At 40.2% G+C, this 18,095-nt stretch overlaps 1 protein-coding gene across 1 annotated transcript in view; it reads left to right on the forward strand.

The window, feature by feature from the left end:
- The window catches only part of LOC138206344 (voltage-dependent calcium channel subunit alpha-2/delta-1), a 64,099-nt gene extending 49,914 nt beyond the window's left edge, over positions 1–14,185 (forward strand). Inside the window, exons 25-38 of the mRNA XM_069162977.1 lie at positions 1,536–1,617; positions 2,368–2,430; positions 2,995–3,098; positions 3,608–3,697; positions 3,795–3,862; positions 3,960–3,998; positions 4,268–4,339; positions 6,485–6,637; positions 7,278–7,330; positions 7,738–7,793; positions 7,935–8,064; positions 8,825–8,937; positions 9,726–9,808; positions 12,105–14,185. Coding sequence (XP_069019078.1) covers positions 1,536–1,617; positions 2,368–2,430; positions 2,995–3,098; positions 3,608–3,697; positions 3,795–3,862; positions 3,960–3,998; positions 4,268–4,339; positions 6,485–6,637; positions 7,278–7,330; positions 7,738–7,793; positions 7,935–8,064; positions 8,825–8,937; positions 9,726–9,808; positions 12,105–12,215 — 1,217 coding nt within the window. The 3' untranslated portion in view covers positions 12,216–14,185. The remainder of the gene's footprint in view (positions 1–1,535; positions 1,618–2,367; positions 2,431–2,994; positions 3,099–3,607; positions 3,698–3,794; positions 3,863–3,959; positions 3,999–4,267; positions 4,340–6,484; positions 6,638–7,277; positions 7,331–7,737; positions 7,794–7,934; positions 8,065–8,824; positions 8,938–9,725; positions 9,809–12,104) is intronic.
- Positions 14,186–18,095: the final 3,910 nt, after the last annotated feature.

An 18,095-nucleotide genomic window follows, 5' to 3' on the forward strand; every position in this document is an offset into this window, starting at 1 on the left:
ACCACAGCATTTAACATATATAGGCTCTACTTTGGAGTCCTGCCCATAAAATCTTTTGATTTCAACTTAAGAAAACCGTCCGTTACAATGACGAATTTCACTCTTTTCAAACAGCTTTTTGGCCACATATCTTTCTGAATTGCATACGCAGTAACTAGAGGCTTGTCTGTGTGCTGCCAGCCAGCTAGCAACTACTGAAAGTATGTGATGCGTTGAGGGAACAAGAGTAAATTGTAGCATCTAGCGATAGTTTCAATGTGTGGCATTTAGGGAACATTGATAAATTGTCGCAACTATAGCGACTGTTTGCATGTGGCGCGTTTAGGGGGCATCTGTTAATTGTAGCTACAGAAAATAACCTGAATTACACTCTCCCCCCTCTAAACTGCATGAAAACTAAAGATTCCTTCTGTGATTTAATTATTCTTTCCTGAAAATGGATTTTATAAAAAGGGTATGAAAAAGTATCGTTCATAAAACCGGTATCGCTGATACTGAGGTTGGACATTTTTGAATGATACCCAGCCTTTTGTGTAGTAATTAGTAAATGTTGGTGAGTATGTACTTGCATGTTATGTTTTAGAGTTATTCTTGGTAAAAAAAAAAAAAAAAACTAAAATCTGATACCTGTGACGATGGCCAGCATCTCAAGGTCAGAGCACGACTTTGGTCATTGGATTAGTGTGGTCTAAGCAGGGTGACATCACACTGATCGACTAAGCTTCTTAGAAGCCTGATGCTGTCATGCTACACAGTGACTCATGATGTTTGATTCGTCATCATCTAATGGATCTCACCCTAAGTATTGCTTACCACCATCATCCGGCTAATGGATCGACATATTCTTGATCCATTTTAACCCGAGGTCAACTCACGTACTTTGGCTTTAAAGCTTTTCTTCTTTCTGCTGTTTATGCAGTATGTTGAGTCTTTGTAAAAAAGTTATGGACATGATTTAAAACAACACTCAAGAGACACTTTGTTCAAACTCTGTAGATACTTTGAAGGAAATATGCTCACATGATTTCGTTTTGAGAAGTACTATTCTTGATAATGAGGCTCATTCTCCATACCTTCGCATCATCTACCTCCTAAAGCTACAACAGCCAATCCTTCACGAAGTACTTTCTGCTGTCTAAATGATAAGGGCCACTTAGGTTTCACTGCTGGATGATTTCCTGACAGGTGCCATGAGATCATTTTTTTCCCTTAATTTATGTGGAGAAAAGATTTGGCTGAATACACCTGCTGTTTTTCAGATGCTAACTTTTACCTTTATACACTGGATCACAAGTCTACCTGGTATTTTTACAGTACAATAGACATATATGAGTGCTGGGTTCAGTGCATTGGTCAGTGGCACTTAAGCAGTAATAGATTTGGAAGGCAAAATCACAAATTATTTATTTTTCCTGCCCAGGTTTGTAAATAATGAACTGCCATTGTTCCATTACCAGAATTCCCTTGCCAAGCTCTGTTACTTTAGTGTTGTAATGTCTGTATTATGTAAATGCCATCTTATCTTTAATCCACAGGTAATGTGTCTCTTGTAAGTCGATTGATACTGGATGCAGGTTTGACTGCTGAACTGGTTAAACTTTGGAACGAGCAGCCAATGTAAGTGGACACCTAAATGTTCCCTAAATGTCATCTAGCAATAGCTTTCGTGTGAGGCGTTTAGGGAGCATTGGTAAATTGGTAAAAACAGAAAAACGTGGTTACACTCATGCCCTCTGAAGTCCATGAAAACTCAAGATTTATACAGTTATGCGTAATGCTATTTTGTTTTTCTTTAAGTGGATTTTATATAATGGATTTAGAATAAAATATCTTTCAGGAACCGGTACCGAAGTAAAGGTATCAGATACCCAGCCCTGTCTTTACCAAAAATAAATATTTATTCTTGTATGGAATTCTGTGTTGCGTGTGTATGCTATTGCTCTGAACTAGTTGATTCTTACTTCATGCACAGTTAATGACTCACTGAGCCAGAGTTTTATTTCTTTCCTCTCTGCTATGAATGATTTGATCAGATATTACGAGTGAAACGTGATGAAAGCAATGCACAAAATGCACATCACACCCAACCATATGAGCTCTGCCAAGATGTGCTGTCGTGAGAGGAAAATAAAATAATTACATCAGTGTGTGGTATGCCCACTTGTCTGAAGTAATCTTTACACATTTACACACACTAAAAGGTATCTGTTTAACATTAGGACATGTAGAGACAAGCGAGTGGGCATACGACAATTTCTGTTGTGTCTGCACCTTAGTCTTACAGTTCAAAAACACTTTTTTTTTTTCAATAATCATGATTTTGATTGACTTTGATGCTTGATTGGCTTTTGTTCTCCATGTTCTCAGGGATGGGATTGTAGCCAGGTTTGTAGCCACAGATGGAGGAATCACAAGAGTGTATCCAAGAAGGTATTTCTTCTCTCTTCTCAGTTTCACTGCAAGCGTTAGCACTGCTCTTTTGAAACAGCATGGCAAGCTTTTCCTGGTGTAAATGTGTGAGATGAAAATGGATACGGACTCTAATACTCTAAGGCTCAGCCCTTTTGGCTGCTTCTCTCACCTGCTCCACCGGGTTATTATCCAGAACATGGAGGATTAGACTCTACGAGCTGAACTGACGGAGCTTGCCAGGCCAATGCAGGACATGGGTCAAATCCACAAATCCTATAGCTGATTGTTCTCAATTTCCCCACTGCTACAACTGCCTGAAAAACATTTCAGGGTTACACTTTGAGAAAATATAACAGTCTAACTAAAACTGGGTGATTATTTCTTCTCTTGATATAGCATGGAATTTAATAAACTTTAGCCTTTGTCATATATCAACTGCAATGGTGACAGTTTTAGGATTTACATTTGGTTATAGATTAAAATATAATTAGTTTGGATAGATCAAACACATTTGCTTGGTGTTTTATGGCTGTAATTGTCCATATATAATCTGACATAACAATTCTAATGTTTTTTTTTTAGTGCTGGGGAAGAGTGGACTGAGAATCCTGAGACGTATGAGTCCAGCTTCTACAAGAGGACCCTGGACAATGAAATTTATATTTTCACAGCTCCATCTTTCAACAGTAAGTTTTCTGAAAGGCTTGAATTTGTGTGTACTTTGCTGTGCGTGAGGATCTTCGGTGTGGTCTGGCACTGAGCCGATTGTGTTCTCTGCCTTTGGACGTCATCCCAACCTCACTGGCAAAGATCAGACTCTCTGGCTTCTGATATCACTCTCTTTATCCTTCTCCTCTTCCTGCTGTGTCTTTCAGTGCTCATCCCCACCCTCCCTCCCTGTATACTTCCTGTCATCTCCACTGATCTCTCTAACAGACATCAGGACAGGCAAACATCATGAGGCCATGCTTACAGCTCCAGTACATTTGACTGGATTAACACATGTACTGGCCCTCGCAGACTCCACTCTCATAAATTACAGCAGCTAAAAATGCCTGGAATTTTCCACAAAGAATAGCGATTATTACCGTTTAAGTTGTAATGCACATTCAGAAATGTTCTCTGCTGACAGGATTTCAGTTAAATTACCATGATAACCGTTTGTCTTCCCTTGTGTTTCCATGTTAAATCACAGCAGAGGGCAAGGAGCCTGTGTCTGACTCAGGTATTCTGGTGAGTAAAGCAGTAGACCTCATCATCGATGAAGTCACCCTCAAACCAGCAGGTCAGTGTCGCTGACACCGGATTGATTGCCTCTTGTGATGCAAAACCAATAAAAAAAAAAAAAAAGACCTTTGCCTGTTTTGTGGTTTGTTCTGTAGTGGTCGGAGTAAAACTCAATGTCTCATTCTGGATGAACAGTTTCATAAATGCTACACTGAAACTGAATGTAAGTTCATGACGTTTGTTTGTACTGTATACAATATCGCTCACACCTTTATCTATTGGTGACGCTAATTTCTAATTTCTTATTTTTTACCTTTTAGTGCAAGGATGAGATTTGTGGATGTCTGAGGAATGACAAGGTACAGCTATGAAGAATAAAAAAAATATATAGCAGTATATTTAATCTGAACGGAGTACTTTTTCATTTCAGTTATATTGTTTATCATTATTTATATGCTTTTTTGCTCACCCACAGACTCATTTTGGACTCTTATTTTATCTTTTTCCTTTCGTGTATTTATGTATTTAAGCCCAATAGTACCACTGTTTAAAAACTGACAGGCTATTTAAAAATAATTTAACACTTTATTCATTGGATTTTAGATTTGTTTATTTTTCTGTCCTGCAGCATATAGACTGTGTGATCCTGGATGATGGAGGATTTCTTCTCATGTCCAATCAAGATGAGTATATTACCCTGGTGAGTTATTATCAGTGATTATCTTTACATTATTGTGACCATGTATGCGTCACTCTTTTTTCCTCGTCTACAAATGGTCAGTAAAGGTTGTCATCATTCAATAAAACATCTGCACTCACACAATCAGAAAAGGTGAAATCAAAGACTTTGCCAGCAGTCATATTTCTTATTCCTTCTCCAGGTTTCTTTTTTCATCCTCTCCACATACCTCGCTCCTTTTGCATTTGTCACAGTGATTCATCAATCTCTTATAGAGGTCAAATAGAGGACTTATGACTCAGCTAAGTTATGAGAATGGCCTGTTTGCTCTGAGCTGTACTCCTGTATGACAGCAGTACACCCATGTCTCTGGGAAAGTAAAGCACTAGCCGCTGGAGGAGGATCAAAGGGAAGGCTCTGATGGGTTTTAGTCCGTCATTGAAGTTGTTCTGAAGTGTGTCCCCTGTGATTGTAAAGAAGTCTGCTCTGTGGTGTTAACTCCACTCGTTAGGGCTGCCTTCGGCCCCTGTCTGTCGGTGGTGGGATATACATTAGGTTTGGAAACATTGCATGTCAGTCAAGACAGGACATCTGCTGTCTTTGATCCATTCTATAATCACAATCTCAGACATATCATTTTCTAGCATTTGAATAAGCCCTTTCCGATATATTTTTCACACCGTGATACAGTTGGTGTCCGTCGGGACCACGCAGAACCTTTTTTTTCTGTCTTTGTGCTGCTGAAGAACAATAGCTATGTATTGTTCCAGCAGATCTACAATCCTGGCCAGAGCTTTGTATCAAGGTTAAGCCACTCCTCTTTACTTATTATCTTTGGATATCATCTTATCAAAAAATGTGTACACTCCTAATATGCTCAGCCAATGTATACTCATGAAAGAGGCCCTTTAAAGAAGACTAATCATCTGACTGCTCATACAGCAGGACCAGGCCTGGGTTCACCTTTAAACTGGTCTTTTAATGCAACGAGAAACTGCGTAGCACATAAACTGTTGTGACAATGACTCCAACATAACATCACCATGACAGGTGACACTGGAGCAAGCCACCATTGTCCACTGAACCAGTGCTTGTTAAGAGGGTCAAAGGACAGAGCAGTAACACACTTCGCTACACAAGGGTAATAGAGTTCCCTTAAAACCAAAACCAGATTTTCATACCATTTCTATAATTATGACTGTAAAAAGTTAAAACTATTACATTTGAGATTTTCAGCTTCTTTTTCGAAGCTTTCATTGTTTTGAAAAAGATGATTCAGCCAGCTAACAAACCACATGGGAATAATTCACTGGAAGTACAGTACTGTGCAAAAACTGTAGGTACTTCCCACAACAGCATCAGAGAGGCATCGGATTGGTTCCAAAATTCATTCTGCAGCAGAACAGACCCAAACATCAGCTAGAGTCATAAAGAACTATCCTCAGCCACAAGAAAAAACAAGAAGTCCTCCAACAGATGGTATGCCCCCCACAGAACTAAATATCATGGACTCACTATGGGATAACATGAAGAGAGAGAAGACACTGAGGCCATTTAAATCTGCAGCAGAACTTTGGCAAGTTCTTAAAATTCTGGGAACAACTTGCCTGCCGAGTACCTTGAAAGACTACATGCAAGGTTTACCTCGGAGAATATGATGGAAACAACCTCTCTTTACTTTTAGTGCATCAAACCTTTGCTTAGTTGAACCTATCTATTCTTTCAAAGAAGTAATCCTATGTCGCCTGTGTTGAAATCATTATAGTGACTGAAATTATGAAGCAAAGAAAATGATTAACCTCAAGGATTTTACGAAAAGCCTTGAGTTTAATCCTTGAGTTGATAAAAAAGAAAATTAACAAAATGGTTTGTGCTCATTGTGATTGGCCAAAAACGTTTGCACAGTACAATGCATTTATATTTTAAAAGAAGTAATCCAGCGCTAACTGTATTGAAATGATGCAAATTTGAATTGTTAAAAACTATAAAGCCCTTTCAGAGAAAATGGGACACAGCTGCAGGCTTTGTTTTTTTACAAGCAGAGTTTTACACCGGTTTTACTGACTCTACTTGTGTGTGTGTGTGTGTGTGTGTGTGTGTGTGTGTGTGTGTGTGTGTGTGTGTGTGTGTGTGTGTGTGTGTGTGTGTGTGTGTCAACTCATCTAGATAGGTCAGTTCTTTGGTGAGGTGGATCCAGTGCTGATGATCAACCTGGTCAACACGTCCCTGTACTCCTTCAACAAGACCTATGACTACCAGTCAGTCTGCGACCCAGAGAAAGACAGCAAGGCAGCAGCAGGACCGCGTTCTGTCTACGTGGTTAGAGAACTCACTCACATAAGCTGTCAGAAAGCAGTCACAGTGACTGCGTTTAAATGGAGTTGTATTTACCGCATAAACTCGGAGAGTCCATATGAACAGCCACCTTATATAGTACTCACGGCGTCGGTACTCCAAATTTTCTAAAAGCCTCAAGTTCACGAGTAGTGACATGTTTGTTAATGTTAACAGAAATGGCAGAGGCCATGGAAGTTCATTTTTCATTGGATGTTAAACTAATATGTTGTAAGTTTAGTCCTGTAGAGTTTGTCTTCATAACTTAGATAATAGCCTACGTCTGAGGAAAATGTTGATCTTCCCAACGGCCTCGTCTTGTCCCTCCGTGCCTTTGCATTTCCTGCATAGTGTAACCCGCCTGTTACCGTACTAATATGTTAGCCTGTGTGGCTTCTAGAAGTCGTCCACATTGCCGTTGCCCTCGACTTCCCATGTTGTAACCACGAGCTCACGAGTTCTATTTGAACGCAGCATCACTCAAAGATTATCGTGCATTTGCGGTATTCTGAATGTGTGTTGTATTTCTTTTTCTATTTGTAGATTCCTAACAACATAAAATGGCCAAATAGTAAAAAATATAGCACAATTCATGACTTGAATTTCTTTTCCTGTCCATCTCCAGCCTACCATTGCAGACTTGCTCAGTATCGGCTGGTGGGCCTCCACTGCTGCCTGGTGAGTGTTGTCAGGTTGCGTGCTTGTGTTTCAATGTTTTTTTTATTTATTTATTTGTGTGTGCATTTTAGAGTGGGAGTACAGTGGTACTTTAGGGTAGGAGTTTGTACGGGAGTGGACTTGCATGTTGTTGCAGGATGAAGCCGGTTGGGTCGGTGTGGGACAAAGGCAGTTACACAACATTATCCTGCAACACTTTTCTGCATGGCTGTCCAACTGCAATATAGCCAGTATTTGAAAATCGAATGGTTGATTCTTCCCATGACATTTACATCACCAGTGACTCTAACCTCAGACAGATGTGTTGCTTTTACTAAACAGCCCCTGGTTGCTCATTGTAAATAAATTAAAGATGTCCTAAAGGTTTGTTGACTCACGCGTGACTCATTTTGTGTTTTTGTGTCTAGGTCGATTCTCCAGCAGCTCTTCTTCAGTCTCATGTTTCCCAACCTTCTAGAGGCAGGTGAGCAATATACAGTGAGCTGTGACTGCTGGGTATAACCATCAGCCTCAGGGAAAATTGTATTTGGCTATCCATCTCCTCAGTTTTAATCCCTCCGCTTACTCACTAATCCTTTTCTGTAAACCTGTTTCTTATTTCCAGCGGACTCTGCAGATGAAGACATACCAGATGCCATGTTTAAGGAAAGCTGTATCACAGAGCAGACTCAGTACTTCTTTGACAACGATGAAAGATCCTACTCAGGTGTCCTGGACTGTGGAAACTGTTCCAGGTATTGTTGTTTATATGAATGAATTGAATGCGTACAAATCTGTATATGCCCTCGCTTCAGTGGCCATTTCCACTCATACTGTACATGTTATGTTGCTAAAGTCTTCCACCTTTTACTTCTCTCTGGACTTCCGTGTGTTTAGCGGTCTGTGGGGATTGGTCCAGAAAAGCGCTAGTTTCCCGGCCGCTTTCTGTTTTTGCGGCCAGATTTCAGGCAGCTGTTTTGTGATGAGCTCTGATCCAACGCAGATAACCTTGATCTGTCAGTGACCGGAATTGCGAAGGGAAACACAAAAACTCTTTTATCTGTTTCTCGTCCTCCACTCTCTGGCTATAATTCAAACTCACTAATAGATACATTCACAGACCACTGCACATTTACTTTGCTCTAACCTCCTTTTGAGTCAATTCGGGCTGTCTGACGGGGTTAAATATGGCTGTAATTACCGGGTGTTATGAGTCCCACGTGTCTGATGCTTCGCTCCCCAAAGTTAACAACTGTAGACACAGAAACTTTAATGACTACCATAAAAAGCCAATCCCAGGAGGAGGGAAGTGGTTTGAATGTATATATGCTGTAGGTGCACGACTGTCCACATACCTACCTGTGTATGCAGTATATACTCTATATGTAAATTAAAATGTTTATCGTGGGGGATTTATAACTGCATGTAAATTGGAGCTGCCTGATTTCCTCACACCACAGGTACATTTGAAACAGACTGTATTTATGTTTATTGGTTGTCCTGTGTGTTCTCTAGGATGTACCGTGCCGAGAAGCTGCCGAACACCAACTTAGTGTTTCTGATCACTGATGCTAAGGCAACCTGTTTGTCATGTGACCCCAGACCGCTACGACAGGCCGAACAACCCTGTATCCTTTCACTCAACTCGTAAAAAAAAAAAAAATCAAATGCAGAGCTTCGCTTCCTCTTTGCTCTCCAATCCTCCATCCATCACCTGTATGACTCTGGAGCTTTAAACTGTCAATACAAGGACGCACACCTAAGGAGTTTGCAGTAGGTCCCCTCTGAATGTTCACGGGTGAACAGTAAACCAGATGCACAGCATATGAAAGGTGGTCTCATGTTACTCCTAGATTAGATTTCTTTGTTTAACTTCATCTGGACTACAGGATACTATCAGGTTGAATTAAGGTGAAGAGCCTGGATGTGTGCGCATGTACAATGTATGTGTATATATGCTCAGGATATGTGTTTGACAGATGTGTCTTGAATGTCACCTCCTGCTGATGTACCAGTAAAGGTGTCATCATCAGAAGTCACGGTGGGGTCACAAAAGGGGCCTCTACTTGCTAATAATGTTAACACTAAAGCCACACAAGCACTGACGCACAACATTTTCCAATTGATAAGAATACGGTATTTATGTTATCAGGGACAAAATGGCAAAACGACTTGCAACCACAGGCTCCATAACACTGCTGCTCCATTAACTTTTACACTAATTATTTTTATTTTAATCTCCCGAAGATGTTAGTTGAAAATTATGAATGATCTGGAATAAATAAATCGTCGAGGTGAACCTACATAAAGGTTTTTGGCAAAGAGAAATTAAAAGTCAGCACATGCTTTAATTGCGAAAAAAGTATTAAATGTGCACTGCTGACAGTAAAAGTTATTTTCCTGAGTGTCTATTCAGCTGAAGGTCCAGATCCATGTGAGCTGGCTCAGAGCCCCAGATATCGCAAAGGGCCGGATGTGTGTTTTGACAACAATGAAAACGTAAGACTTAACCCCACATGTGGCTTTGTGCAGAGAATATTGCTGGAAACAGGTTCTATTAGTGAGACTGCACAGTTTGCCTCTGTCCATCTCTGCCTGGTTTTTATCAGCACTTTGCTTTCTGCGTCTGTTGGCTGCCTGCTCCCGCACTCTGCTTTATACTTGACTTATTCATTCAGTTTCTTTTCATTCATCAGTTTACAATTGTTTTTAATTTCATGCCTTTTGAATGCTCACCAATTTGCATTTTATTTCCCTTTGCTTTGTGTCATCTTACACTCATCATCTTTCATTCTTGTTTCATGGTTCTTGCATCCCATTGGCTGCTGCTCTTGTCTGGCAGGATGTGCCCCTGTGCCCAACCAGCAGAGGTCCTGCACTGAGCCCTGCACCTTTCTTGTTGTTTCTGCTTCTGACTTCAGGGTCAGTATCATTAAACAGCTTCAAAAGGCTCCTTTACTCTCATATAAAAATGTTTATCTTTACAACCCCTAGGCTATTGCAATGTTCTCGGCAAGGACAATGGAAATCAGAAACTACAATGGCATGACGATGCTTACGGTTACATATTTTTCAATATGTAATATTTCATGGGTAATATCTTAGTCATTATTTATTCAGCCTGTTTTACAACCATATAAACTCCACCAATCCCAGTAACACGGTTTAGACTGTAACAGACACTAAACATGATTCACCTTAATGACTCTAACAAACACACATTTAAATATGAACATTACGATAAATGCATGTCTATATTTTCAATTGGATTCACAATTTTAGATTATTTTCTTCAACATTACAATAATTTGAGATGGAAATAGCTCCCCAGAATGAGTAAATAACACACTAGTAAATAGTTGGCATTTGTTTCTTATTTGCATGCCTCTCTCAACAACAGAATGCGGCATCTTTCTTTGGCATTTTTGCATCATGTTGTTGTTTGTTTACTTTTTATTGTTTTTGAGTGAGTTTGTTTTTTACCCCAGCAGACAGAGCATCATTTTACTTAGCAGTTACAAGTGCTAAATCAATTCATATAATTGCATCGCCATTCAATAATAGCAAAAGAAAACCGTGTGCAAATTTATTTATCATTACTGATTTTAGCACTGCTGAATGCTATGAAAACCACATTTGGAAATCTTTAAGGTTTCAGGTATTTCAATGAAAAATTCAGAGGCAACTGCAGATAATGGAGGTTCCCTTGAAATAATCTAAAGTTCAGGAAGTTCATGTACTGTGACTTTTGAGCTAAACAGGTAAAACAAAAGAGAAAAGTGGATAAATCATATGTGAGATCACTGCTTCACCACCCAACTTTGAACAATTTAGAAGACGTCTAAATATTTGGAAAAAATATTTCCCATATCTTTGTGAACGCTGCCTTTCATTGTGTTGTAAAGGCGTAGATCATATGCATAACAGGCCACCAATTCATGCGGCTGCATGTTTATATTATGTAGAGGCCATGCTGGGAAGCAAAAGGGAGGGGAGGAATGGCTGAGGAAGTAGATGAACAGAGTATAAGTAGGCCGTGTGCCTTTTCCTCTCTCCAGCTGTCCCATTACTTTTGGCTCAGCTCCTCATAGGAAGAGAGTTTGTGTCCAGGCCAGTCCATTTTGTCACTGGAGTAAACAGAGGAAGCTTCACATGGCTTTCCTGCCCTTTGAATACAGAAGACTCCCACCTCTCTCTCCTATACCCTTGGCATGCAGGGATATCCTGAATACTCCCATCAAGTAAAAAAACAGTCACACGCTGAAGCAGGCAGGTGCATGTGCATACACACACATGCACATAAAGCAGAATGAGGCCTACAACACTTTCAAATTAGCAACCGAGCATTACCTTCAGATGAATAATTCATTTTGGGAAACACGCTTGTTTGCTTTCTTGCTGAGAGTTAAATGAAAAGATTGATACTGCTGTCACTGCTCAGTACAGAGATGAAGCTAGCGCCAGCTGTCAAATAGTTTAGCACAGAGACAAGACAAAGAGAAACAGCTAGCCCGGCTCCTCGCATAATAAAGCACATACTCTCAATAAAACCATACATTTTCATATCTACATTTCAGTTTTTGGACAGATTGAACCAATGAGATCTAATTAGCTAATTTGTGAGCTTATGCTGTGCTGGTTGGCAGATCTTGTCACCTTTGGACAGATCCACACGAGCAGTCTTGGTGCTACACGACCATCTCCAGAGGTAGCAATGACAGTGCTAGCAGTAGTAGAGCCACTGAATGTCACAGAAGACTTTATGTAATTTTCTGATAACTGATTTGTCCCACAGGAAGATGATTCTGATTGTGGAGGAGGGACCCATCTAAGCCCGAGTCTTTGGCCAGTGCTCGGTCTCCAACTGCTGCTGCTGTGGCTCATCACATCTTTACAACACTCATGACCCTTACACACACTTACGCACACACTCACACACTGACCATCATGTCATTTCACAGGAGGCCTGAAGACACTCCAGTTACGCCATGCAGGATGTCTGCAGAATATTTGCAACGAGACGTTTTTTTCCAATGACAAGTATCAGCATTTCCATTTTCCAAAGCCAAAGGGTGCTCATTCATTTCCTCATCATCATTTTCAGAAATAGAGACACATTAATTGTGCTCAGCTGCACTCATTTCCATGATATACTCCTTATACTATCCTATGGTGCAAGAGTAAGAGCTAACCAAACCCTTTAATTCTGCCTCATTTGTTTCTCACTATATTTCATGGAGGTTGAAGAGTTATCCCACTATGCCAACTAAATATCATTCAAAGACTGTATGTCCACTGACAGCATTGATTTGTGTCGTTGTCAATATTGTTTGTTGCTTATTATATATTGAGTATGAATCATTATGCTGTAATGATTGTTTCTTTTGGCAACCAGTGCAACTATTAAGAATATCCCTTTGAGTTGAGTGTTTCTAAATGTACTTTACCTATCTATCTATTTCATTTTTTGTACTCAAAATCAAGCATTTCGTGACTAGCTAGGTGTTGTATTGTAGCAGCATGTGCTCAATAGAGAGCGAAAGACAACACCGACACTTTGACACCAAAGCTCCACACAGCACTGAGGACCACAGATACAAACCTACGACAGAGAATCTGCAGGCTAGTTTATTTTAAGAGATTCCTCCGACGTGGGTGTACAGGTGTGTATTCAAGTTACGGCGATGGATAGATACAGTAGATACCTTAGAGAGCTCACAGAGAAATAACTGAGGTCAGGGTGCACCCAATGAGAAAATCTATTAGGATATTACTATTTCCAAAAATATTTTGTACTTGGATTGACAGCTTTGGTTGTCTTCAATTTGATGCATCAAATTCCCAGTGCCTACGAAGTAGCTCAAACAGTCTGTTATCTGAATGAAGCAACGCATCCAAGTTGCATTCTCACCGTGTACGCTTCTATGCGAATGCTTGCTGCAGCATACCAGAGAGGGTAGCCCTTGCAGTAATATGTTATGAAATGGGCCAAATCTGCTGCAGTTGTTCTAATCTATGTGGCCCGGACAACAGTAGAACCAACCCGTGACTCTGATTATGGGAGAGGGACATTATTTTCCTCCCTAGTCAAAAGAAACCTAAACCAGATTTGAGCTTGCGTTCCAACACCTCGCTTTATTAATCCTGTTTCTGTTCCCTTTCTGGATCACCAGACTCAGGAGCCAAGATGACTTGTGAATGAGATCAGCATATCAAAATGACTGTTTCTTTGTTTTGTTCTCCTTGCTGTTCTCCTCCTTATGCTTGTTTCCTCTTTGTGTTGCTCTATAAATGCTGTAAAGCAGACGCTGAAGGCTCGGCGTCGAAATGCTGCAATGTCATGGGATGAGCTTGTTCTGTGTTTGAACACTGTCTATGCCTAAGATCAGCATCGGGGCCAGCTGGAGAGAACTCTTGACAACACACTACTATCGTTGGTAATTCTGCATTGCCTTAGTTCATCTTGATTCATCAAGATCACACATTAAGTTTTCCTGTTTTTTTTAGGGTTTTTTTTTAACTAAAGCTCTTTTAACAATAAAAGCTGAGTTCTCTCCACCTCACCTTCTTGGTGACATGCTGGTGTTGAGTGATCAGGTTATGCTGTGTATCAAAGTCCCGTGTTGACTTGTGTTTTACCCCGGGGGTCCCGTGTCTATGTGCAGGCATGTGCGTGTCCCTCCGATATCTGATTGTGCTTTAATACCGTACATGAAATACTCTTTTGTGGAACTTCACTAGCCTGAATCAATTTTGTATACATTTGTACACTAATACTATTTACTGTATAAAAGCGAAAATCAAAGAGAAGAAAAATGTTTATATTATGGTGTTGATTATTGTGCAAATACAATATATTCACAATAAAAGTGTTGTATTGTTATGATCTGAGATTGTCCTTTTTACTCACATCTGGCCAGTTGCTTTGGCTCCACTAGGAGCAAACCAAAAATGTCATCCTTCCTGCTGAAAGAGACAGCTGCTGGAAAAGGAACGAGCGTCTGCATCTGTGCTTCATTGGGTCTGTATTAGTGCATGAAGTGAAGGTGTGGGTGACTGCTACTTTTTCAATTAGCCCTGCACATTGTAATAGTTTTTTTTTTTCACTGCCCTATTATATAAATCACTGAAAAAAGTGAAACTTAACACCAGGCTGAACACTGTCCATTACCTTCTCTGGTTGAGAGTTTCAAGCCTGTTGTATATCTGACCACCATCCAGTGATGGAAAAGATATCCACGTGGGCCTTTGCTTTGTCATGGACTCAAACGGTAGTCTGCCAGGTGAAAGCCCTGTGATTGTTCCATTCAACCCCTCTCACCTCATCCTATGTGGACTTTGACACTGTTTGTACTTCGTCACCTCGGTCACATGACCGACCACCTGCTTTGACCCTGGTCAAACACACTTTTCACACCTTGGCGAGACCAAACTTGACTCCTCTAGTGGACAGACGGATTTCCAAGATTTCCAGGTGTGAGGTTACTGATATGTTGAATTTGCTGGCTGCCCAGGATGGAAATGTAAAAGTGTAAACGTCAACAGCATCAAAATGATTGCTAATTTTTACCATTTTATTTTGCTACATTATATCAAGTAAAATTTTGATCGAATAATATCTAATCTTAGTTAATTAAGTAATTTCAAGCAATTTGTTTCAGCATGCAAACACACTTGGCCAAACATGAGTCGCAGTAATTGTACAGTAGAAATGGCCAACTAGGAAAATACCCACATGCTAATTTAAAGAAAATCCATGAACTAGTTATTTCCTGTTTTCTGAGTTCCTCCTCCTCCATCCTGAGGTAAAAACAGCTACAAAACACACACGCATGCATTTTTTTATATGACTCACGGAGTGGGAAGCACAACAGAAGCTTCCTACAAATGAAAAGCTTAACTGTATGTAAGAAGACAAGAGCATGGCAGAGAGTGCCCCTCTAGAGTTCTGACAAAGGTCTGATCCCTGTGTTTCCACTTTTGTGATGCCTGTTGTAACATTATTGACACAGACAGCTTTGCTATCTCCTGCCCGGAGCAGCAGTTGAAAGTCAGATGCTAACACCAGAGATAGAGAGCAGTTGTACATAATTTATGCTTTACTAGCTGGTATTTGTTTTTATCTGATGGTAATCTAAGGATCAGGATGGCCACAGTTTGGAGGGGTGAGTATAAAAATGTTTGTTTTTCTTGGAGATGTGTCAGGCTGGGAGGCCTTAGTATGTGTGCTCTATAGCAAGGGAGGTTGTAACGAGATACTCCTGTAAATAGGGACAAGGTCATACCCTTTAACATGCCTTGCTTAAGAAGTTACAGACCCAGGAAAAAAAACAGGAACAGGTTATACATCTCTTTTCAATGTCAAAAAACACTGACTAAACCCAATTGAGGGTTTTTCTTCAGCGTGTGACACAATTTTATTTAAAACTTTTGTTTGGAAAAGAAGATAAAGTCAAACTTTAAGTTCCTTTTTTATCCTATTTACTAAACAGTCCTAATTTTTTTTTTTTTTTTTCTGGTTTATCAAACTAACTGACCAGTACAACAAAAGTGTGAGGATTTACAATTGAATACAATTGATACTGTAGAGAATGTTCCTCCTTTTTATGCATCCAAATGAATGGTTTAGATTATTGGACTAAAATGAGAGTTGAAAACTTCTCTGATCAGAAAAGTCCACTCTGACTTGTCAGTCAACATCTTGATTCAGTTGTTCTGTAGACATTGATGTAAAACAGAACAATGACTGATACAATAGAAATATTTCAATTTGAGTGATGGGTCCATCCATCCATTATCTAATACCCGCTTTAATTTCCCCTCGGGGATTAATAAAGTAACTACCTAACCTAAGTAACTACCTAACCTTATCCTGAGCATGGTCACAGGGGGCTGGAGCCTATCCCAGCTCACTTTGGGTGAAGGCAGGGTACACCCTGGACAGGTCGCCAGCCAGCATGTGTTTTGGATGGTGGGAGGAAGCCGGAGTACCCGGAGAGAACCCACGCAGGCACAGGGAGAACATGCAAACTCCACACAGAAAGGCCTACAGGCCCAGATTTGAACACGGAACCTTTTCCCTGTGAGGCGCCAATGCCAACCACTGCACCACTGTGATGGGTCGTTCTTTTGTTTTATTCCTCTGCAATTCTTCTTCACGTATTTCTGAAGAACACCATTAGTGTTATGTTCCCCTTGGAAGAGCGTATCTCAAATCTAAAAGCTTTAAAGCAGGAATTGTATGACTCATTGGTGGATAGGTTAAAGTCTGAGAGTGGCTTTTTGGGTTTGTTCCACTAATTGCAGGAAGTGACACATGAGATTGATGCTGCATCAACAACATGACCCGTGAGTGGAACTTCACTGATCAGCACGTCATTAGTGAACCCCACTAAAGTTCATCCATTTGCGTAGACTTGTACAATCAAATACTATTTTTAGAACAGTATTGCAACTCAGTGATGCTCTTAAGGTCATGGCGCTCCCCGGGGCCAACAACCCAAGTCTGATAAAAACCTCCCTGAATCCAGTAACTATAATGTGGTTTACATTAGATGCAACATTTCTAATTGGCATCAGTTGTTTTTTTTTCGTGCAGTGAAAAAATACAGTTCCTGTAAGCAGTGGGAGATGTCACAGATTTTCCGTCATCATAAAACATTGCGGTGCAGGGGCATTAAGGTCATGAAGGTTTTGTTAAGGAGTGCTGACATTCTGTAAAAAACACACAAAAAAAGGCTTCAGTGTTTGCTGGCTGAATGAGTGTTTGGCAAAATTTAACGGTGTTTTTTTTTTCCTGCGATGAGACACTCTTTTTCTTCATGCTTTAATCAAACTGTACTTGTCGCTAAATTTTCACGTTTTTGCCAGGTTCAAATCAAATGTCCAAATGTGTTTTGTTTGCTGCAAAAGGAAAATACAGATCGTATCAAATTAAGTTGTTAATCACTGACGAGGTTTAAATAGGCTTTAAATACTTCCCTGTTATTGTCCACAATTTTTGGCACCTGTTCTTACCACCCACTCTGGGAACAGTCTAAGCCAAAAATGAACCTTAAAATATACTTGCAAAATTGTGAGAGAGGGAAAGACGGCGCTAAACAAACTGAGGTTTGGAAAGAACGCCAAACACACTCTTGGCAAGGATTATCAGGAAATGCCACAGTCTTTTCCAAACCCATAAACATGACCACATACTTGTCTGTTGTCACTACCTTAGCTTCTTTTCTCGCATCTATGTGTTATCAATGCATGTGTGTGTGTGTGTGTGTGTGTGTCCTCAGTGTGATTGGCAGGCGTAACCATGGAAAAATCGGTCCAGGTGAACAGCCTCAATGTGACACATTCCGTTCCAGCCCAGATTGGGGCTTGATTTGTGGATTTTCTCTGTGTTTAGAGTGGAGCCTGACATATATTAACTGGTAACATGAGGTGTGAGGTTTGTTGGGGGCATGTGCATTCACCAAGGTCAGGAAGTATATGACATTCTTTGCATGGGATCAAGTGTTTTGTTAAATCTCTTTCTGTAATAGACAATATTTTGTGTCAATGGCATTGAAAAGGAGTTTTTTTTTTTAAAAGGCAACCTTTGGAATTTCTGACCACTGGTAGCATGATGCAACAATAATGTATTTTATTTACCATTCACGAGGACATTCCTGCATCTGGTTTCACATTATTCCCCTGATCGACAGTTGTTTGGACTGATGCCTGGTGCACACTAGAGAATTTTTCAAATCTTAACTACTTTTATAACATGGGAGACCAGGGACAACAGATTTGTCTA

This window comes from Embiotoca jacksoni, unplaced genomic scaffold, assembly GCF_022577435.1.
Source record: "Embiotoca jacksoni isolate LCO1_2020_lvr unplaced genomic scaffold, fEmbJac1.0.p SCAF_3, whole genome shotgun sequence".
Lineage (NCBI taxonomy): Eukaryota > Metazoa > Chordata > Actinopteri > Embiotocidae > Embiotoca > Embiotoca jacksoni.